The following is a 23,126-nucleotide window of genomic DNA, read 5'->3' on the forward strand; positions in this document are numbered from 1 at the left end:
TCCAGGTTGAAAAATGAACTGTTTTTATTCTGAGTAGTGCCAGGGTGGGGTGCCGGAGGGGCCTCTCCTGCACACTGTGACTCTCAGCAGACAGGGCTGGGGCTCCGACTCCCCAACCATAGGCCAAGCTCCTTGCCACTCGAGGGCGTGCTGTGCTAGGGAGGACCAGGGCCCTCGGGGTGGGCGGGCCCGCCCCTCCCCTGAGCCACTAAGACTTCAGTGCCCACCTCCCCCTCAACCAGCAGGGACACAGCACCCTCCACTCGGCCTGTGGCTGCCAGTGCCACCACGGCCTGCTCTGTGGGGAAGCCCATGCGCTTCAGCTGCTGCAGCCTGTGGGATGAGGGGACAGGCAGGGAATGTCAGGGCCATCTCCAGCCCCTGCACCAGGGGACCCCACCACCACCCACCCACCTTACCGCAGAGAGGAGACAGAGGACTTAGGCAGCCATAGCGGACCCTCAGGACGCTGGGCTGGCCCCTCAAGGAGGGAGGCCTGGATCCCCTCCTGCAGCATCTGCTCATCCAGGGCTGCCCACAGTGGGGCCCCTGCGGAGAAGACAGGCCCGGTCCAGGCCAGGTCCACCTCTGTGGAGCCCTCCCAGGTCAGCTGCACAGGCCCTAGGCCTGGCTGAAGGTGGGCTGAGCCTTCGCTGCGGGAAGGCCTGGGGGAACAGAAGCAGAAGAAGGTCTGACGGCCAGCCACTGCCACGGCGTCCACCGGCAGGGCCGCTGTCGTCGGCATCACGCTCACCTCACTCCAGCAGGATGGGTGACCGGCAGCTCAGCCAGGCCGCCTGGGGTGGGAAGGAGTCTGACCGGCCAGCACCCTGCCAGGGTCCGGCACAAGCCACCCTCCTGCAGTGCTCGCAGCCGCTGCTCAGAGGGCTCCAGCCACCGGAAGGCCCCGGCTGCATCTGTCTGCCCAGGGCAGGGCGGCCAGTCAAGGAAAACCAAAACCAGCCAGGGGTGAGCCCACACTGCATGCCAGGACTTAGGCCAAGTGTGTGACAGGCATTCCCTCAGGTCTCCTCACTATGGCCCGGCAAAGAGAGTGTTGTCATCCTAGTCAGCAGTGGAGGCTCCAGGAAAAGGGACCTGCCCAAAGCTACTCTGCCAGTAGGAGGGGGACGCAGGTCTATCTCCCCACAAAAGCTGTCTCCCTTCCCCTGCCTGCTCGGTTGCCAGAGCCCTGTGAGACCCACGCTTGTGCCCATTGACACCCCTGTCATTGCCCTCAGCCAGAGTAACATACTCCTCACTGCAGGATACAGCCAGGCCTGGGCAATTGGTGTCCCCAGTCCTAAAAATCCACTGTTCCCTCCAAAGGCACAGTTTCCCCAACAGGCATTAAGCATCTTTGGAGCAAAAGCCTGTGTTCAACGCACCTGCACTGCCAGCCACAGGTGTTCCACTTCTCAGTGATGAGTTCAGGGCTCACTCTCACCCTGGCCTTGCACTTCCCACAACCTCTCCCTGCTCTGCTCTCTTTCATTTCCCATGAACCCCTCATCCTGCACATCTTAGCTCAGACCACTTGTGCCCTCCTGGACTCCCCTTTAAATTGTAGCTGGTGCCGCCACCTATTAGCCCTCAGCCCCACCCCCGCCCGGAGTCTGGCTAGAGGAGGGCTCAGAGATGCTTCCAGAATGTGTTTGCACGGCTTTCCTCATTGTTGGACCTGACCTCCTTATGCCGCTTCCCTCCCAGACACTCTGGGGGCCCAGCCACAGAAGCCACATGTCCACACGGGCCCTGGACCCAGGCAAAGGATACAGGCCAGGCCAGCAAGGAGGCCGCACAACAGCTGCAGGAAGGGTGGCTCGGAGCTGAGCACTGGTGTCAAGGCAAGCAGCAGCCACGGCAGCAGCCTCGGTGGCAGTACCCCCTGGGGCTGTCTAGGGTGGTAACCCTGCCCCGCCAGCATGGCCAGGTGGACAGGCATGTAGCCACAGCCACCAGCTGCATTGGGCACCCCGAGGCCCGCCAGCAGCACACCCATTAGCCCGGCAGCCAGGGCGAGCAGGGCAGAGGCATGAAGGAACCGCAGCGTGCCCAGGTGGCACTCCTGCCACCAGCCCAGTGTGGGCAGGAGCAGCAGGCTCAGGAGGAGGCCAGGTAGGGCCGTGTGGCCCAGGACGTGGGTCAGCAGGCGGTGCGCTGGGAGAGAGAAGGAGCTTATGTGCCAGGTTAGTGGCCCTAACCCCCAAAGCTGTCCCAGGGTGGTAGTTGCCCTCTGCAGAACACCCACTGAGCCAGCCTCTCCCCAGAAGCCAAAGTCTGCCACTGTCAGCACTGTAATCACTCATGAAGGGGACCAAGGGCTTCTGAATGCTGTGGCTGCTCCCCAGCTGCGTTAACCAGAACATGCGGGTGACACCACTCAGTCGTCTCAAGAGCAACCCAACTATGGCTGAGTCACTTAACGTCTGCTGGAAACTACTCAGCTGGGGCCACTCCTCAGACTCCCAGGGCCTCCTGAACATTCCCAGACTAAGCTGAAAGCCTTGGTTCTTATTTTAAGAGAAAACCACCAAAAAAAGAAGCCATCTGAAAAGAATACCTACTCACAGGCTCCCACCACTCTGCTGGCCCCTCCGCCTGGGTGCTCTGCCCTCCCTTCTGGGCTGTGGATGAGCTGGGCATGCTCCTGTCTAAGGCCAATCTTCCCCCTGGGGCACTAGGTCCTCTCCCTGCTTGACCAGTGCACGATGCATGCCGCTCCTGGGAACTGGTCTTAGGCCCTACCTAAGTCTCCTGCCTCTTCCAAGGTCCATGGGGCCGGCCCTCACCCTGCCAAGGGTCCAGCAGCAGCTCCGGGGCCAGGGCAAGGCTGGGGCCAGCCCCCACCAGCCACAAGCTGCTCAGCAGCAGCATCAGGACAGAGGAGGCAAGAGGCAACGCCGGGGACGGTAGGCCAGCAGGGCCTCTGGCCTGCATAGCGCAGCTGAAGGTGTCAAGGGGCTGTGTGCTAGGACAAAAGGAAAACAAGAACAACAGTTATTATTTCAATTTTTATCCAACTTCCTTTCAACTACCCTCCCAATGGCTCCATTTTACAGAAGTAGAAACTGAAGCTGGAAGGGCAGGCTCAGCAACTCAACCACAGAGGAGTTCAGCCCCTAACCATGTGCTTAGCCATTTTGCCATCCCCTCTGCCCATGGGAGGATGGGGAGGGCCAGACCAAAAGGTCTGTGAGTTGAGCCCCAGGACAAATTCAGGGCCATCTCCAGCTTTCCTCTGCCTCCCTCTTCTCTTGGGTTGCAGACAGCCACCTTCCTCCCCGCTCTCCTCCAGTATGCCCAGCCTTAGAGCTCTAGTGGGACTCAGCTGCCCTTGACACAGGGGGTGAGGCCAGCCAATGGGCAGGTAGATTAGGAAGGCGGTGAGACAGAAGCGCTGGATGAGGAGCAAGAGTCCCACACCCTGCGCGCTGAGACGGAGACGTTCCCTTTCTTCAGCTTTGAGCACAGCCCCTATGGCCCTAGCCCTCCTTTTTGCAGGAAGGTTCCCCTGGCCCCTCCACTCCTTCCTGCTGTGAATCCCTGGATAAGTTTTCCATCCTCTGAGCCTCTCCTTCCAAACTTGTAAAATAGAAATTAAGAAAATCCTTTCCTCATAGGATGAGAAAAAGGAATGGACTAAGGCAGGGCCCAGCCCACAGCTCCTGCTCGATAAACTGTAGCCATCCCAACTAACGGTGGGAGGCAGAGATGGCTAGTCACCAGCGAGAGGGCCCTCAGCACAGAATCAGCTGCTCCAGGGGCGCCTGGGTGGCTCAGTCGGTTAAGCATCCGGCTTCAGCTCAGGTCATGATCTCACAGTTCATGGGTTCAAGCCCTGCATTGGGCTCTGTGCTGACAGCTAGCTCAGAGCCTGGAGCCTGCTTCAGATTCTGTAGCTCCCTCTCTCTCTGACCCTCGCCTGATCACACTGTCTCTGTCTATCAAAAATAAATAAAAACCATAAAAAAAAAAAAAGATTCAGCTGCTCCAGTCTTGCTGGTTCAGTCTGGCCCTCAAAAAAGCCAATTCCCAGCCCACAAGGCACAGGCCTTGCTGAAACCTCCTCACCCCTGGCCAAGCCTTTGTCAAGACTCCCTGTGAGCTGATTTCATGAGGCAGAAAGCAAAAGCCCAGAGACAAGGAGACTGCTTCATCTACTCCTTTCCCAAGGGCAAGCTCAGCATCAAAATCCACCTGCCAGTTTCCTGTAGGAAGAATCTAGAAAGCTCTTCTGCCTGCAATGTCCCTCCATCTCTCCAATAGGTAAACTCCTATACACCCCCTGAAGCCCAGTTCAAATGTCCCTGTCCCTGATCCTGGCCTACCACATCATGGGTCATAGATTTTATCCTATCTAGCAAGCACAGCTGGGCCTGTCTTTTTTCCTGAGCAGATGGTCTGGGCAGGGGGCCGGGGGGAGTGCCCTCCTCTTACTCACCCCCAAGTTTCCCATATGTGTTCATTGAAAGAGAGACACTGGCTTGGCTCCAGGTACGGCTGAAAGATTTGGGTGAGCCCTGCCCTTCCTCGGGCCTGAGCACCTGTTTGGGGAGACTCGATTGAGAAGTGCCACTGACACCTCTCAATGTCCCAGAGCCAAGACACTCACCGCAAGCCTCCTCCTGCACCTTCACAACCATTGTACTCATGGGCAGCTTACAAGGGTGAAAGACTTGCACACGGACAAACAACTGGGACTGGAACCCTCTGGGTCTGTTTCTTCATCGATAAAATGGAGCTATGCACCATCAGGCCCTGCCTACCTTACTAGGAAGTGCGAAGGACAGAATGAGAAGACAAGGGCGGGAAAGATTCTTCCAAGCAATAGCGTGGGGGTCCCAGGGGGTGGGTCGGCTCAGCTTTTGTGACTTTGGAAAAGTACACAAATTTCTTGGGCCACAGTTTCCCCTTCTGTAAAAACAAGGATAATGGATGGGGGGGGCGGGGTGCTAAAAGGGCATTTTCAAACTTGACCGTTACTGGGACGGGGTTGGGGGGGTAGCTCCTAGGATCCAGCACTACGTTCGGGGCCTCCCATCTAGCCCACCGGCCTCGGCCCCCTCCCCCATCCAGCCCAGGCCACGTGTCCCGGGTACTCACTGCAGAGCGCGCCCACCCCCCCGCCCCCGGAATGCCAGGTGGGGCTCCCGGCTGGGAGTCGGGGGACTCTAGCTTCCTGACGAGGCCCGAGAGGCCCGAGCCCCTTCGGCTTACTCTCGGACGCGTGACCCCGGTGGAGCTGGCGCGCCACCCCCTCCCCCGCCCCCCGTCGCCCGCCGATTAGTCAGCAGTTGTTCTAGGCCCAGGTCCCTTCCCCCAGCCCTCCCTCCGGCCTCCGTATCCCTCCAAGGCAGACTCTTCAGAGACGGTCCCTAGAGCCAGGGACGTAACCATTCCGAACAGCTTAGCTTTGCACGGAGAATCACTCCGGCTTGATACCAAGACCCGCTCACCCGCAGCTCTGGACGCTTCGGTGCTAGTTTGGCCTGCACGTCACGTCCAGCGCCCTTTAGAGAACATTAGGACAAGAGTTGTGGGCGAGAAGGACGAGAAAGCTGTGGTTCATTCCTTTTTCTCTCACCCCTGTGGCCTAGCCCGATGGTAGCGCCCGAGGTTGCGGGTTTCGCGCCTGCGCAGTGCGGCGCCTAGAGGGAAAGCGAGAGGGAGACGGACGTTGAGAGAACGAGAAGGAAGGAGAGAAAATGGCGTCCACGGGTGAGTGTGGTGGAACCGCGGTCGCGCTGGCGACGGCCGGGACACTCAAATTTGGGGCCGCTTGTCTCAGGGGGTGGCCGAGACGAGTGAATACAGTTGTGGAGAAGGGTGTGAGGTACTCTCCGCAGCCCGACGAGCTCGAAGGCCCGCGTTCTCCTCCCCTCCCCCCACTGGCAAGGCCGGTTCTGGAATCTTCCGGCGCCCCCGGCGCGCGGGATGCATGCGGCAGCGGGGGCGCGCGGGGCCTGCCGTGATCTCCATTGTGTGGCGGCAGTCGGGCCCCGCGCTCCGGGCCGCTCGCCACGTGGGCGGGGCCTTCGGCCTCCGGGCCCCCGCGTGGGGATGGGGGTAGGGCTCGGCAAGGCCCCGAGTCCGACACCCTGAAACCGGAGCGCGGGGGTCGACGGCTGCTCAAGAAGTCGCTGCACTGCCGCTCTGGGATTCCCCACCCCCATTTCCAGAGAGGCGGCTTAAGCTGGAGGGCTACTCTGCTTCGCCGAGGAGCCCGGGGGAAAAGCAAATAAACAAAAAAGGCATCGCGGGTTTCTGAGCCGAGGGGTGCGGACCTATGAGCAGGCGCCCCGTCATGGCCTGGTCGGCACGGGCGTCCGGTGTGGCCGAGCTGCCCTCTTGTGGGTTCCAGCCCCAAACCGAACTTCTGCCCGACTGTGTTTGGGGCGGAATGTGCTTCCCCCTGCAGAGCACCCCCCCTCCGCAAGCGGCTGCCTCCCCCTCCCCGCAAAACTTCGTTCTTACCATTATTAATCCCACCGTCTTTTCTCAAGAAGCAATTAACGGGCTTCCCAGGGCCATTTTTCAGCAAATGCCGAGGTGCTTCCGTTGTATAATAAAACCAGCCTGAATCGGGAGGCCCGAAATCCGTACCGAAAGGAAATTCTGGCCTCTTTGACCTAGGAGAAACAAAAGGCCCAAGTCGGCATTTGAATTATTCTTAAGCAGTTGTCTCGCACGTTTATTCGACTAGGTTGAGCAGGCAGGCCTGTTTATTTCATGGGCTGATAGAAGGGAGGGAAAGGAGAAGCACGCTGGACTTTGAAAGAAGCCCGGGGTGGGGGTGGGGAGCTCGATTGTGATAATCCTGGGTGGTTTTTGATGCGTGAGTTGTTTAACCTTGTAGCCTAAACATCTTCGGCGGTTTGTAGCCTGTTTGTGCACTAACCTGCGGGTGTTGGTAGGGTGGGGCCTTTTTTGGGGGGGGGGGGGGGCTCTGAGGGTATTCTTAGGCCTTTCAAGCAGTGGTTGAAGGCGAGGGAAGACCGGAAAAGCTCTGGTTCCTTCCGAGATTTAATTTGAAACGGGTCTAGAATCCAGCGACTTAAGGACAATTTTAAGTCTTCCCCTGCTGTGTGATCAGTAAACAGGGAGGTAAATGCTGGCTGTTAGTGCCAGGGTTCAGAGCGCCCATAGAGAGGACTCTGAAATACCACAGTCCGAGACACATCCTGGTGGAAAGCGGTTTACGCAGAGCCCTTTCCACCTTCCTCTTCATTGCAGTGTTTGGATTTTTCTAAGGGGGGAGTGCTACTCTCCCTTCCCTGTTTAAGCTTGGAGAGTCCTAATATGTATGGTGAAATTTTTGGTGGCTGGACATGCCAGTTTCTTGGCCTACTTTGCTCAGACTGTTTATTGGAAACCTCCATGTACTGTATTAGAATTAGTATTGCGTTTTATGTAGACACACAAGTGTTAGGCCCGCTGGAGGATCTTAAATCCATGACTTTGATTTCCTTACCTTCAAAATGAAAAGTGAGGTTAGATCTTCTACTACGAGCTTTTTGGGCCCTGAACTTCTTGACCTTATAGAAAAGTATTTGGTTCCCACATAATTACCCCATACTGACTTTAACTCATTATGTAGTGTGAAGCTCTAAATCTCTACTTTTTGGATATTGAGTAACCCTAAAGTATCTAAAAGTCACTACTTTGGGTGTTAGTTGTGGGGTTTTTTTCCTCATGTATGTCATAGGTAGAAAAGTGAAGTCTCTGTCCACTTTTACGAAGAATTACAATGCAAACCTCCAAGTAACCGCCATTCAGACCAAGAAATAGAACATTGCCAACACTCTAGAGGTCCCCTTCTCCTCAGCCTGTCCTGTATTTTTAGTGGAGTCTTCAGCTTTACGTTTGAGGGTTAAAAACAAAGCGTAACTGCTAAAAAAGATCTGACCATTGTGTAACTTTTTTGAGTCCATAAAATTCACCTACAATGTAGGTAAAGTAAGTTCTCAGCAAACAGATTTGCTACCTCCCTTAGCCCACCAGTGTGGAACTAAATGGGTTATTTTCATGCTGATCTGAGATCATTCGTTGTTCCATATCAACTTTGCCAGTTTTCTGTTTTATATAACTGTTCCTGTGTAAAAGTCCTCTTCAAACTTGAACTTTTATGTCAGCAATTCAGAATAATTTCTCACACAAGACACCTCAGCAAAATGTAGATTGAAATGTTTTATTTTTGATGCTTCATTTGTTTTGTGAATACCGCACAGAAGTGATTTGCATTTATTTTTTTATGCACTACATAGAAAGCATGACTTGTGCTGTTGAAAATGCCTTAAGATTTAGCCTTAAAATGCCTTAGATGGTCTTGAACAAATTTGTTCATTATACAAAGCCTTTGGACATTTGATTTGATTTTGTTGATGAATCTGGGTTCTGTGTTAAGGCTGTACTGAGGAAGGAAAGTAATTAAGGTAGAGAGTAGAAAGGTTACCCCCCTGGATGAGGTGGATTCAGCAAAATGCTCTCGGACCAGGTGGACTGTGAGGCAGGCTCTGGGTGGAGTGTGGGGGTAGATAGAAGCCCATTGGGGAAGAGCTGAGATGTCCACTGTTGCTTTCAAATGAGGGGCTACTTTCTGATTGGAAAAGAAAGGACTCTTTTGTTTATCACTAATGGCAGTACTGTTTTCTGGCATAGAAGAAGATAAGTATTTCTTGTGGAGAGCAAAGCATTGGGCAGAATTTTTAAAAATAATTAACTTTTAAAATAAATGTGTGATGAATTAAGTAGTGCTATAAAAACTTCTTAATCATTTTATTTTTCTATCTTCACTACTTGTAGACTCCTCAGGGGACCAGAGTTTTTTAGTCCCTTTCTGTGCATGTTGTAAATTTTACATGAAAAGGAAAATTATGGGAAGGATTATGTAGAAAGAGAAGTTGTGGGTTCATTTGTTTTCTTTAGAATTGAAATCATTTTGAGTTTTAAAAAGATGTTACCTAAAACCAAACTATTCCCATGCTTTCTTCTCTGCCAGTTTTCAGGTTCTGTCTTAACTGCTGGGATTTATATTGTGTCTAGCTTTTGACTTAATGTACAAATGTAGCGCTGATACAGTTAGGAAAGTGTTTAAAACACTGGATTGGGGTGGCTGTCCTTTTTGCCCTTCCATGTCACAGTCCTGCTAGGGAATTTTGGTTGGTCTAACTTGCTAACGTGAGGGAGTGATAAACCAGTTTTTGAGGAGATGTAGCAACTAATGTACCAACTCTGATGTTAAACATTGCAATATTGTGGCATGCCTCCTTTTTATTTGAAGGTAAAACTTCTTCTCCTGTTGGTTCATCATGTTTTTTGTTAGTCTTATGATGATGATCATGTATTTGAAATGACAGCCTGCAGTTAAGAGGAGTTGTGGTCATGGGAACCTTCAAAGTAGCTCTGCCAAATCAGCTGATCGTGACCTCATTAGCTGGCACTATATTCAAAATTTGAGTTTAACTGGCTTAGACTTATTTTTGGTTTGATGTTGAGAGGAAAGAGGTACTCACTCATTGGGACCTGTGTTGGCCTGTACTTCCTCTCTCAGCGATTTAAAGACTTTCTCTTCCTGCCACCTGAATTTCTTCCCCCCATTTTTTTCCTTCTCCTTGCCTCTGCTGACTTCACCCTATTTTCTCTCCTTGTTTCCTCTAGATTACAGTACCTACAGTCAAGCTGCAGCCCAGCAGGGGTAAGTCAGTCTTTTATAACAGTACTTTGGGTGTGATTGATTATAATGTTTTTAGAGTACTAAGCCTCCTAGAGTTCTAGAGAATTTTGTAATGAAATCTGAATGTTCTGTATTCAGTTCTTGAATTTAATTTCTCTTACAGCTACAGTGCTTACACCGCCCAGCCCACTCAAGGATATGCACAGACCACCCAGGTAATCTTTAAGATAATTATAATGGTTGCAAGCAAAATGTTTCTGTCAGCCATTAAAACAATCGCCAATACAGTTATTTTTTTAATCCAGTAATAGAAAAGTATAATGCGCTTGTAATCCTAAAAATGCCTAGGTGTTTTAAACTTTTACAGTGAGAGCAAAATGATGCCATTCTCAATCTGGGAATTGCTAGCTCTCCATACCTTTCTGGGATCATTTCTCAAGTGCCTTGATTTGTGCTTGGTTCTTCTACATACTGTATTCTGTTTAAATTTAACTTTATTATACAGCAATTCTGCAGAGGAAGGTGTTATTAGGACATTTTGTAGATTAAAAAAATGCAGTGCATAGGTATGTCATTTGGCAGCCTTCACACAGTAAATGGCCTGGTCAGCTCTGTATGGCCGCTTAGTTAGCTACAGAGCCTCTGAGCCCTTTGCAGTACCTGAGTTTGTGTTTAAAAGCCGAGGCCAGGGTGCCTGGATGCCTCAGTAGTTAGTTAAGTGTCTGACCTTGCCTCGGGTCACGATCTCAATGGTTTTTGAGTTTGAGCTTTGCATCATCACATCACTGCTTGGAGCCTGCATTAGGTTCTGTGTCTCCCTTTCTCTCTGTTCTCCCCACACACACACTTGTGTTTTCTCTTTCTCAAAAAAAAAAAAAAAAAAAAATTGGGGGCACCTGCGTGGCTCAGTCAGTTAAGCTGCGACTTCAGCTCAGGTCATGATCTGGTGGTTCGTCAGTTCAAGCCCCATTTTGGGCTCTGTGCTGACAGCTCAGAGCCTAGAGTCTGCTTCATTTTGTGTTTCCCTCTCTTCCCCGCCCCCCCCATCAAAAATACTAAAAAAAAAATTTTTTAATAATAAAAAGTCAAGTGAATATAAAGTTTAGAAAAAAGCCTAAGCCAACAGGTTTTAGAAACTATCATCCTAGTGTTCTTAAGATCACTTCAAATTCTGAAATGATCCGTGACATTAAATGCATACTAAGACTTCCATGGAAACATTCTAGGACAGATAGATTGTGAGGTGCCTGGCATATCTTACATAATTGGTCATTCAAATCTAGAATATAATCTTGGTAATATTTGGAAGAATACCTCATTCCTTGCCAGATTTTAAGTATTACCTAAAGTCCAAATTCAAAAGAATGCCTTTGATGTGTTAACCTTAAAAAGACGTGTGGTGTTCTAGTTTGGGGGTTTTTATTTTTTATTCTGAAGTGATGTAATAGTTTTTGCATATTTGTATCAGGCTAAAAATCTGGTTTTCAAAATAAACAGATTTTAATCCCATTTTCCTTTCCCTTGGTTCATTTTGTCTTCCTAACATTTGTTTCCAGTTACTAAAACTGCTACACTAAGTGCTGGCAATTATACACCTGTTACCTTATTGCCCATCCCTTGAGAGTCTCTTGTTAATCTCCTGTATGTTAACTGACATTTTGCCTAATTATCTCAGGAACTTTTTTTGTAGTTTATGAAAATATGACTGAATTAGAAAAGGAAAAACAAGCATTTGTGGTAATGTAGTCAATTGTATGTGGGTTTTTTTCTGATGTTTTTGCTGGAGAACAGTGTTTTTGGCTTTGGTTCTCCCAATTTAGAAACTCAGAAATAAGTCGATCCGTTTTATTGCTAAAATACAAGGTTTATTTATGAACTTCTTACATGTGTTTTCTTTGAACAGGCATATGGGCAGCAAAGTTATGGAACCTATGGACAGCCCACTGATGTCAGCTATACCCAGGCTCAGACCACTGCGACCTATGGGCAGACTGCCTATGCAACTTCTTATGGACAGCCTCCAGCTGGTAAGGCCTGCCTTGGAGAGTTTTGGGTCATAGCCACTGGGTGTTTGCTAAGAATCGTGTTATTTATGCTGTATATTCTGGTCCATATTTTGGCATCTGGGGATCCTTTATTTTTAGGAGGAGCACTTTTTTGGTCTCTTTTTTCCTTTCCCTTACCTTCTTCTAAAGGACCTGTAGTAGAATGTGGGTGGGATAATTTTCTATTAACTATTTCATACAGCGTATTGAATAATTAATAACAAAATGGAGAATATATAAAAGATTATGCTAATGGTAATACTGGGTAAGAATGAGCCTTCTTAAAGTGAGCTGCTTAAAATCAAACTGATTTTCACATCTGTTTGCTTCATCTGATAGTGTACCCTCTACTTTTTGTTTTGTGCTTTCCACAGTAGAAGGGACCAGTACAGGTTTGACTATCCTGCTCATTCTTGCATGGGAAATGCTTTCCATCTTGTCTAACCCTGTAATGTTGACCCTTTAGGTGTTTTCATCTGTTTAACCCTCAAACTTTCTAACATCACATACAAGGTGCTAATGAGAAATTGCTTCAGGTGCCATTCACAGATCCATGCCCTTTTCTTTATGTGATTTTTGGGAAAGGTTGTGCTTTATTTTACATTATTTTGTGTCAGGCTTTAATAATAGTTCACCTTCCCAAAGGTATTTCAGATAACTATTCCCCAGCTGATTTCCTCCTATTCCCTGAAGAATAGATTGCATGAGTAGATTTATTTAGAGGAACAGACTGCTACCCTGCATGTAATGTTTGTCTCTTGGTTGGTTTCCAATCCAGACACATTTTCTTTTCTGTTTTAAATGTTAATTATTTTAATTCATAGTATGTCTTAACAGGATCCCAAGGAGCTAAAAAGTAAACTGCTCTGAGAATTAAAACAAAGTATACCCTAAAACTAGGATTGAGTGGAATATGTGAAAAACTTAAAAGAATTTTTATGTTTAGTGTTTCCACATAACAATTTTAGAATCCCTACCTTCTCTCCACTCACTCCATCTTTATTATTATAAGAGAATATTGAATACAGTAGTCTTAAAGATATAAGAACTCTAATTTTCCAACTATTTTTAGTTCCCTGTTAATCAGAGTCTTTAGTAGGGGGAAACCTATATCTGTAATTTATCTCATTCAGTGACAATGTCCTGGATTTGATGGGAAGAATTTCCTAATCTGTGTAACTAATGCATATCTCACATAGCATGAGAGATGTTTGCACTTGGTGTTAGTACTGGAAGAAAAGCTGGAACTTCTAAAACCATGCAGTTTGAATCATGAGATTCAGTTTTGAAATCATGAGGTGAACTTTACATATTAAAGTTATTAGAGTTTTTTATTGATGATAGCTTACAATATTGGTTTCCAGTATACAACATAATGATTCCATATTTGTATATATTGTGAAATGATTGCCACAGTAATTCTAGTAACATTTGTTGGTACACATAGCTAACAAGGTTTTTTTTTTCTTGCAATGAGAACATTTAAGACCTAGTCTCTTACCAACTTTAAAATACACAGTACAGTTTATTAACTACAGTCATGGTGCTGTACATTACATCCTTGGGATTTATTTATTTTGTAACCAGAAACTTTTGACTATCTTCACTTGATTTTAAAAACAAATATAATTTGAAAAAAAAAATAATACAGCTTATACCCTTGGAGTCTAGATCATTTTATAGGTACATGATAAAGTCATGTAGGAAAGGCAGGAATCTTCTAGGTTCTTTAGAGTCATGTGTTCTCATTGTCATTAATTGAACAAGTTCTGCCATGAGCACAAAAACGTTGGACATTTCTGATACAGAAACCAGTGTCTTTAATGAGCAAGAGATTGCACTTAATAATGACTCTGGATTTTATAGTTTATGGAGAACCATTTATACCTCCTGTAGTGCTCCCATCAGTCTTTGAAGTGTAGACATTGAAATTAAACCTGATCAGCTTGGCACCTGGGTGGCTCAGTTGTTTAATCGTCTGACTTTGGCTCAAGTCATGATCTCGTGGTTCGTGAATTCGAGCCCTGCATCGGGCTCTGTGCTGACTGGTAGCTCAGAGCCTGGAGCCTGTTTTGGATTCTGTGTCTCCTCTCTCTGCCCGTCCCCTGCTTACACTCTGTCTCTCTCTGTCTCTCAGTAATAAATCAGTGTTTAAAAAAAACAAACAAAAACCCCAAAAACCCACCCCTGATGAGCAAATTAAGGCTGAACCACTAAGTTAGGACCCTTCACAGGTAGTAAGTGGGTTCAGACAGACATACTTGTTCTTATGTCATGCTGTCTTTACCCATAAAAGTCATCAAATAGTTACTGGAAGGAATGTATGAAAAGACCCTTTTCTCTTAATAGAGTTTTTGTATTAAACTTTATGAGAAAGTGGCCATATAAATCTCATTTCATTAATTAGAATAGAAATCCAAAACTTAAGTTTTTACCATTCAGGTTGAATAAAGTCATCAGCACAGAGGAGAGTGTTGTCTTTTTGCTGTTGGTCATTTTTATGGTCATTAAATCATTTTGCTCTGTTAATTTTTGCTCATTTGCCTGGCTGTTTGTGTGGGTACTAATTAACCCAGTGTCTATTACCATAATTTTTAGCACTATGAGGCTCTAACAGTTACTTTGTAGTTTTAGGATATCAGTTGTTGCCCTGATCATTTGTAGTTTGTTGTTGTTTTTACTTGCCCTTGTGAATCTTATAGATAGCTCTGTCATCATGTAGGGGGGAAAATCTGTGTAGGAGTAATAGGGTAGGTGGAATTAGATTCCAGTTAAATTTAAATAAATGAGTGCTTTATATGGTTGACATTAGGACTCTGCAGAGAACTTTTAAATTAAATAAGCAGATGAATGACATGCCAACTCAAAAAAACCTCCATTGCTTGGGGCTTTCTGTTTTGTGCATTATGCTTTCATGTATATTTCAGCCTAGCAGTTTTGGAAGGAAATAACTGTGTATAATTACTTTGAGAATTTACCTAAAATGTTTGGGATGGAGAAGAAAGTATTATAGTCTGTCCAACAAGAGGTGATACTTTAGAATGTAGAGAGGGAAGTTGGTATTGGTTGTTGACTAATAAGTTGTGTGATAGTGAGGACACTTAACTAAAGTTTAAGGCCCTAAATCTTAACTAAAATGAGCAATTTTAATTCAAGATTTGTTTTAAGTACTGAGATGAAGGCTTTTTTTGTGGATATAAATGCTGAGAACTAGACCCAGCTTTCTGTTGCATGGCTTACTTGTGCTCATTGACCATGAGAAGGAGTCTGAGAAGAGCTCAGCACCAGGAAAGGACATCTTACAGGAGGAGAACTCCTGCTTGAAGCTGCAGATTTGGGGGCCTTTTGTCACATTGCAAGTCCAAGTTCTAGATGAAAGGGTTTGCATCTGCCTGGTCTGGTAGAGGCAGGAACTAGGGAAAGAACCTCTACCTTGGTCTGTCTCCTCCCTGTGAGAGCAGGTCTTTGTGATACTAATTCTGGGGTCTACTTCCAGTATTGCTGAATAGGAAAAAGACCTTTTTGCTTGTGATGGGTAAAGAAGAAAGGATGGGATGCAGGTAATATGATGACAAGCCTAGAATCTTAGATGGTTTTATTATGTAAAAAACATTGACCTTCTTAAAGGTTTATTTGTGGAGTATTAAGTTTAATTAAAATCATTTATCAAAAAGGTCAAATAGGATAACCTTCATTGGTTGTACTTAAGAAAATATAATTTGTAGTATTTTGTTACTCCAGTGCCATATCAAAATTTGGTGCTGGTAATACACATCTTTTTAGTTGTTACCTGAAACAAGTAGCAATTTTTTGGAATGTTCAGTCAGTTCCTAATAGCTCCCATTGAAGATTAGATTAAACACATGTTCTCTGGGATTTGGTTTCCTTAAACCTGAACTGCCTGTGTTGGAGTAATTGGAACTGAAAGCAAAGTAATTCCAAATTACAGGTTTTAATGCTGAAACTAGTACCTGGACCATTATTTTTAGCTATTTTAGCAATGTATCATTGCCTTTTCCCTCTCTGGGATGTTTTATTCCTGGTTGAGAGTTTTTTGGAGTACTTAACTAGTTAGTAACATTAAGAAGGCCTGTTAGCAAAACCAGAGTAGATTTAGCAAAAGCAGACTTTCCCCTTATTCATTCCGGGGGTGAGGGGCAGAAGGGACCTTGTTTTCTGTAACATACCCTATTTTCTCCTTTCTGTTAGGAGTGGTCTTATAGCAAAGGAGAGTGCTTTGCTGAAAACTGGGTACTTTCAGAGAGGACTTGGGCTTTAAATACTGGTTTGTTGCTGAACTGGAAATAATTAAGGGGCTAAATATTGTGGTTGAAAGTAGGTGGTTTACAAATTGTGTTAATGAGCATTTAGGCAGATCTCTGAAGAGCCAGAAATCTGATGTAGTTCTTCTTTATCCTAGGTTATACTACTCCAACTGCCCCCCAGGCGTACAGCCAGCCTGTCCAGGGGTATGGCTCTGGTGCTTATGATACCACCACTGCTACGGTCACTACCACCCAGGCCTCCTATGCAGCTCAGTCTGCATATGGCACTCAGCCTGCTTACCCAGCCTATGGGCAGCAGCCGGCAGCCACCGCACCTGCAAGGTAAGGCCACGCTCACCTAATTCTGATTCTGCAGTACATCAGCCTATTTACGGGAAAGAGAGCAACTATGCACACTTAGAGTATCCAGGATTTCATTCCTTTTTAATGGTTACTCTTAAAATATTTACTTTTAAGTGTTGACTGTGTGCTTACAGTCATCACACTAATGCACTAGAACACACCACAAATACATTGTTCTCCGTTTAGTAGAGAAATGGTGCCATCCAGGGGCCAAATGAGGAATGTCACTGGCCAGATGGTCTAGTTTCAAAGAGTGACATTTTCAGTTAGGAGGCTATTACCAAACCTGGAAAAACATCAGCTATATGGTTTCCCTCACAGCAAAACTGATAGAATTGTACTACTGATGCTTTTATATTTGGTTTTATTGGCCTTGTAAATGGGTAATGCTTTTCTCCTTGAGAAGAACATGGCAGTTCACGTAAAGGGGAGGTGGGAAGTCTATACTGGTGTCTCAGCTGAAGGAATTGACATGATTTTTTCTGTATTGTGTAGTAGCTTTGTTATCTAAATATCACAGGCAAGTATACTTTCTTAACTGGATACCCTACTACAGGGGTGAATATTTGGGCATACACATTTCATACTCCATGACTAATTAGCAGGTAAACAGTATTAATTATTACTTAACAGAAGATTTCAGGTCTTTGCTTTAGGCAATGCACATAGGTGGCATCTGCATACAGTCTTGAAGGAACATTGAATTCTGATTTGAAAGAAGACTTTAGGGAATAAACAAGATCAACTTTAACATAGACTTTTTACCTACTACTGTAGAGGTAAGAGTTTTGCTCTGGCAAACACTCATGAAATTACTTCTAATGTGCACAGTGAGTAATCAGAGCTACTGCTAGACAGCCTGTGCAGTAGTTAGGTTAAACTCACTGATTCCTGTAGGGCTCCATTTCCATTGACCTAGGCATTTCAGAGTGTTATCAAATGTTTAAAGTCCCATTTGATGATCCATTGCAACAGTATATCCAAGCTGTGGGGTAGGAGTGGGAGACAAATATATTAATTGTTTTTTTATAAATTACTCTTACTGGTTCCTTTACCCCCCGCCCCCCGAATTTCAGTCCTTACCACTTTAAAACTGTTTCATGACCAGTGACAGCTACTCTTCTTTTCCCCTGGAAAGAGGGGGGCTTGTGACCCATTTCAGCTTTGGAGAAAGCAGTACTTCCACATCCTGTCTGGTCTGCCTGCCAATTCTTAGAGGTTTGCTTAAAATAGCTCAAGCTCACTTTGCTACTGTCTTGTTGCAAACTGTTAGAATTGAGAGGTAATAGAAAACCCTGGGTTTGTTTTCCTTTGGGATTGGGATTGGTTTATCACTTAAGGGCGCCTCCTTAAGAATATTTCCAAGTTCAACCAGGCATTGGTGAAGGGCATGTCCTTCTCTACTCTGGTATTTCCATTATGGAGATTTTCAGGCAAGGTTAGATTTACTAATGGCAGTCCGAGTTAGGAAAATGTATTTTCAGGTCTATTCCTAATAAGTGAGAAACATAAAGTGTGACCCACAGTAATCCAAATTTATAAATACCGTGAACTTCTTTAAGTGTTATTCTAACCTAAAACTTCTGCATTATTGTTAAAAGTTTTTTGTCTGTCTGCAGCATCCATTTTGAGAAAAAGACATTTTTCTAACAAACCATCTCCCCTCCCAGATCACTTAAATTGGCAACAGAAAATATTGTAACTGCTTTTCATAGCTGTGTTAATGTGGAACATGTTGGTATCTCTTCTGTGGATGTGATTAATTCTCCCCCTTTTTTCATGCCCTCTTCCAGCAAATACAGTTGGACTGACACTGGGTTTGATGTATTTCACGATCATATATACTTCCAAGCTCAGTCCTAACATTGCACATTGCTCCAAGGTTGTAGAGTTCTTATCCAGGAGTTTTGTGATTGAGGGGAAAAGTCTTACTTTTTTATTTCTCCTTTTAGACCACAGGATGGTAACAAACCCGCTGAGACTAGTCAACCTCAATCTAGCACAGGGGGTTACAACCAGCCCAGCCTAGGATATGGACAGAGTAACTACAGTTATCCCCAGGTACCTGGGAGCTACCCCATGCAGCCGGTCACAGCACCACCATCTTATCCTCCTACCAGGTCAGTATCTTGGTCCTCCTGGCCGGTGAGCTAGTAGAATAACAAAACCGCTTTTGTCAGGCTGTTGACCCGAGTGCTTCTTCCTTAGGTGAAATGGGTTATCTGACTCGCTCAGTGTTAAACCTGGCCATGCAGTGTTACATTAAAACCTCAGTCTTAGGTAGTACCTGTAGTAGTACCTGGCAGCCAGTAACTCTTTTCTGTAAATACAAACAAAACCATTGTTACCGCTCTAGGTTCTTCCTTTTAATTTTGCTCTTTTAGTTAATTCAGATACATGAGAAACAGAAGTATATGAAAGCAGGTAAACCCAAACCATGGGAGCCACCTTCTCCAGTGCAGTTCAGATAGTAAAGTGCAGGACGTAAAAAAAGAAAAGAAGCTTCACTTTAATCATTTCATATTTAACTTCATAGATTCGTTCATGTACAAGTCATAATGATCAGGCCAGGGTCTTTACTTTTGTCTACAGGTTTATTGTGGCATTTTCTGTTTTATGTTAACCACACTGGCGGCTACGATGTCTAGTTTGGGTTTCTTTTAAAAGTAGAGGAGGAAGAACTGCCAAGTTGTCTTGCTCACTTTTAATTGGAAGCAAATTTTCAAATGAATCCTCTGAATTGTGTAGTGAAGTGTTAACTTAGTTGTGCTAGAGGTGGCAGTTCCCTGTTTTGTGCTCAGTTTCATTGGTTTACACAGTAGAGGGCAGCAGATGTAAACAGGTTTAGGAGCAGAAACAGCTGATCAGGTAAGTGTACAACTAGAGCAGCAGCGGGCAGGCTTACGGCAGTTCTGCCACAGAACCCGCCCACGCCTGTTCTGCTGGGAGTAGGTGATGTGGCCCGTTAAGTAGGTGCACTTAGTGAAGGGAGGCTGTTGGGTCTGTACAGTTCGGGGGGTGTTCGTGGTAGAGGCTTAGTTTAACTGTGCTTCTAATATGATGGGGTGGTTTTTTCCATTATTATAGTTCATCTAAAGTTTAATGGTTCTTTTCAAGGTTTATTTCTATGCAAGAAGGTGTCTTTGGTAGTTTTCCTGACATGGTTAACGTCAAAAGGTGAAGAACCTCTGATACTTCTTGTATAGTGTCTTGATTCTGAAGTTTCCTTCTCCATCTTCATTAATGCCCAGATTTCATAGATGCTCGGGCATATCTAATAGTTTGAAACTTGACAACAAATTGTCAAGAGAAAATTGCCATATTTGTGTGACCACATATACACTGAGCAGTCTTGTATCTTCAGAAGAATCATTATCATGGCTGAAGGGAATTGTTGGAGGCAGGCTCAGAAGTGCCATACTGGGGCACCTGGGTGGCTCAGTTGGTTAAGCAGCTGACTTTGGCTCAGGTCATGATCTCTTGGTTCGTGAGTTTGAGCCCCACATCAGGCAGAGCTTGGAGCCTGCTTCAGATTCTGTATCTCCCTCTGTCTCTGCTCCTCCCCCACCCACGCTCAGTCCCTGTCTCTCTCTCAAAAATAAACATTTAAAAAAATTTTTTTTAATGCCGTACTTAACTACCTCCTTTTCCTTGGTGGCTTTTTCACTGGATCAGCCTGCCCTGAGTACACTTGCACATATTCTTCCCTTAATACAGGAAGCACCTCAACTCCCAGATTGGCCTTGAATTTAATTAAAAATAATCATGATTTTAATGAGGTGCAAAGTAGAAGAGATGACTATTAGGGTTGTATATTGTATAGACAGGTTTCAGTATTTTCTCCTCCTTTGCATTAAAAATGTTTTAATCTTTTTTATTTATTTTTGAGAGAGAGAGATAGCCTGAGCAGGGGAGGGTCAGAGAGAGAGAGAGGGAGACACAGAATCTAAAGCAGGCTCCAGGCTCTGAGCTGTCAACACAGAGCCCTATGCGGGGCTCGAACCCATGAACTGTAAGATCATGACTAGAGCTGAAGCCGGACGCTTAACCCACTGAACCACCCAGGTGCTCCCCCTCTGCATTTGAAGCTTTATTCTGAATATGAAGATTTGCTTATTTTAATTCAAACTGTTGATATGTAGAAAGTAAGTGGATTTTTAAGTGTTTCTGTGTCACATGCTCTGAATGTCCCTTGCATTAAAGGGGGCTTGAAGAAATAACAAGCCTCTCCTTCTAAAAAGCTTTTCTTTTTTTCTTTCAGCTATTCCTCTACACAGCCGACTAGTTATGATCAGAGCAGTTACTCTCAGCAGAACACCTATGGGCAGCCGAGCAGCTATGGACAGCAGAGTAGCTATGGTCAACAAAGCAGCTATGGGCAGCAGCCACCCACTAGTTATCCCCCCCAAACTGGATCCTACAGCCAGGCTCCAAGTCAATATAGCCAACAGAGCAGCAGCTACGGGCAGCAGAGTGAGTTGCTAAGAGAGAAAACCAAATAAGAATGATTATGTTTGGAGTTTCTGAACATGGGGAAATGCTCTTTAGAGTTGTTTACTTTTGGCCTCCAGGGTGTGTCTTTAGGACCTAGCATCCTGGCTAACCACTTGGATGTCCCACTAAAGACATGAGTGCTTTTCTCCAATTTAATTGTTGTTAGTATGCTTTGCAAAAAAGAGAAGAGAGTTTGTAACTGACCAGAGAAAACATGTTAAGACTGCCAGCTTTGCTCTCTTTGAGGAAGTTATATCCAGTGAGTGAAGCCGGCATGCCTGTGGTCTGCCCACCACGTGAGCAGAGAGCTGTTGAAGACTACTGCAATTTTGATAGTAAATGCTAGGTTTTGTTTTTGTTTACATCTCTAAAGGAAAAAAAAACCTCACGGAACACTTAGTTTGACGTGGAGAAGTAACCAAAAATTCAAAACTGTTTCACAATTTAATTTTTACCTGGATTGTTTGGGGGGAGGGGCTGTTTATATATATATATATATATATATATATTTTTTTTTTTTTTTAATTAAACTCTCTCCATGGGCATGTTTCATTATGGCTGTGAAATGAGTAGTGCTGCTTGATGGGGCAGTATTTTAAAGCCCTAAGAAACCTAGCTCTGGGGGGGCTTTTTGTTTTGTTTTTGAGAGAGTAGTTTAAAGAAGCGGCTTTTGGAGACATCCTCGCATACAAAACCTTATTAACTGTTGGCCAGAGGACTTTTGTTTGGGTGGTTCATTCTAGGGTAATTACGTGAAGTTATTTCACTTGATGAATAGTTTTGGTTCAACTTAAAAGAGCCTACTGATAGAGGTGCCTTGTCAGGTGTAAAGAAGGCAGTGCCTTGGTTAGTACCTTGCATTTGAGAATTCTGTGATTCCAGGAGAATGTACAACAGGCAGTGGTTCAAATGCTGGTCCATGGCTTACAGATGTGACTCTTTCCTCAGGTTCATTCCGACAGGACCACCCCAGTAGCATGGGTGTTTATGGGCAGGAGTCTGGAGGATTTTCCGGACCAGGAGAGAACCGGAGCATGAGTGGCCCTGATAACCGGGGCAGGGGAAGAGGGGGATTTGATCGTGGAGGCATGAGCAGAGGTGGGCGGGGAGGAGGACGCGGTGGAATGGGGTAAGAGCAAACCTTTTCTCCTTTTACTTAATTTTGTTTCATCCATAGGATTTTCAGTGGAAAGAAGGGACTGAAAGACATAAGAAATTTATTTCTACATTTCCATGGACAATCTGTTGAGCCCAAGCCATCTTCTAAAACATGGAAATGTCATCTTTGTGGCATAGATTAAGTGGCAATTTGTTTTTTTCCCTGCCAATCTACTTAGTTGGGTTGGGGAGAACAAAGAATGGTTTTGAAACGAGAGCTTTCAGTTCCCTTCATGGTTTCCAGAGGTCAAAAGCCTCTGTGGGTAATAGACTCGGGATGGAACACACACAACCTTCTAACACCCCTAGGTTTTTAACTAATTGCCTTTGAATGGTTGTCTTGAAACACCTGGTGTCTATAAACTGCAGAAAAGGGAGAGCAGCTGTTTTCTGATGTTTGCCCCTAATCTCTGTTTACTCGCAACTGTTGAACATAATGATGAAGATATTGGTCCCATAACCTTTGAACTATGACCTGAGGTGCACCTGATACACAGAAAAGTCCAATAGCTTTTTGCAGAGTAATGTATATAATTATAGGATCACTCCCCATTGGAGATCTTGAGAAGTCTAAATCGGTTTGACCATTTTGATTGATGGCACAATCTGGTTTAGAAAACTTTGTTTAGATCAGTAATATAACCCTGCTACCTGTGCCTGCCCCTCCCCTCCCTTCTCCTGCCCCTTCTCCCCTCTCTGGTGTTTGTACTTTGATGAAGGTGAGGTATAATGTTGGTGGTTAACATAATCCAGAAGGTTTAGTTCTGTGTGTGTTCTGTCCCTGTATAAACTAGATAAAAAAAAAGTTATGCAGAATGTTACATATTACGTATATTGGATTCAATGTCCCTGTTCAAGGAAAAATTGGATAGGATTTCTTTTTTTTTTTAATAGAAGTGAACTTAAATTATAATTAACAACTGATCTTTTTTATATTAGCAAATCTGTTTACTATTGAAAGATACTGATTGAGAATACCATTTTGCATATTCTGCATAACTTAAAGTCTTTGGTGAAATCTTTATGGGAAGAAACCGTTACTTGACAACACGCAAAAATTTATGAACAATTTGGTATAAAGTAAAATCTGATTTGGAGAAAATCATTCCATTATAAAGGTTTCAC

At 45.3% G+C, this 23,126-nt stretch overlaps 2 protein-coding genes across 12 annotated transcripts in view; one reads left to right on the plus strand and one right to left on the minus strand.

Moving 5' to 3' along the window:
- Positions 1–5,867, minus strand: RHBDD3 (rhomboid domain containing 3). 7 transcript variants are annotated; one of them, XM_029923010.1, is made up of 8 exons: positions 5,460–5,866; positions 4,770–4,917; positions 4,445–4,547; positions 2,793–2,971; positions 1,777–2,160; positions 755–917; positions 420–665; positions 1–333 (listed from the first exon to the last, which is right to left on the minus strand). In XM_029923010.1, exons 4-8 carry the CDS (start codon positions 2,938–2,940, stop codon positions 156–158), a joined length of 1,119 nt encoding a protein of 372 aa, XP_029778870.1. In that variant the 5' UTR covers positions 2,941–2,971; positions 4,445–4,547; positions 4,770–4,917; positions 5,460–5,866; the 3' UTR covers positions 1–155. The 7 variants fall into 7 exon arrangements, with proteins under 7 accessions (XP_029778870.1, XP_029778875.1, XP_029778871.1 ...); XM_029923015.1 differs by lacking the exon at positions 4,445–4,547 and having other exon boundaries at positions 5,460–5,867; XM_029923011.1 differs by lacking the exon at positions 4,770–4,917.
- EWSR1 (EWS RNA binding protein 1) overlaps positions 5,635–23,126 on the plus strand; it is a 26,755-nt gene continuing 9,263 nt past the window's right edge. For 2 of the 5 annotated variants that reach the window (XM_029923004.1, XM_029923005.1), the window contains exons 1-9: positions 5,651–5,721; positions 9,661–9,697; positions 9,840–9,891; positions 11,580–11,703; positions 12,096–12,113; positions 16,142–16,328; positions 18,302–18,469; positions 20,611–20,822; positions 21,792–21,972. In XM_029923004.1, coding sequence (XP_029778864.1) covers positions 5,709–5,721; positions 9,661–9,697; positions 9,840–9,891; positions 11,580–11,703; positions 12,096–12,113; positions 16,142–16,328; positions 18,302–18,469; positions 20,611–20,822; positions 21,792–21,972 — 992 coding nt within the window. In that variant the 5' untranslated portion in view covers positions 5,651–5,708. Of the gene's footprint in view, positions 5,722–9,660; positions 9,698–9,839; positions 9,892–11,579; positions 11,704–12,095; positions 12,114–16,141; positions 16,329–18,301; positions 18,470–20,610; positions 20,823–21,791; positions 21,973–23,126 lie in introns of all 5 variants that reach the window. The other 3 variants (XM_029923006.1, XM_029923007.1, XM_029923008.1) reach the window with 2 other exon arrangements.

The sequence above is a fragment of the Suricata suricatta genome, chromosome 14 (assembly GCF_006229205.1).
Source record: "Suricata suricatta isolate VVHF042 chromosome 14, meerkat_22Aug2017_6uvM2_HiC, whole genome shotgun sequence".
NCBI classification, from domain to species: domain Eukaryota; kingdom Metazoa; phylum Chordata; class Mammalia; order Carnivora; family Herpestidae; genus Suricata; species Suricata suricatta.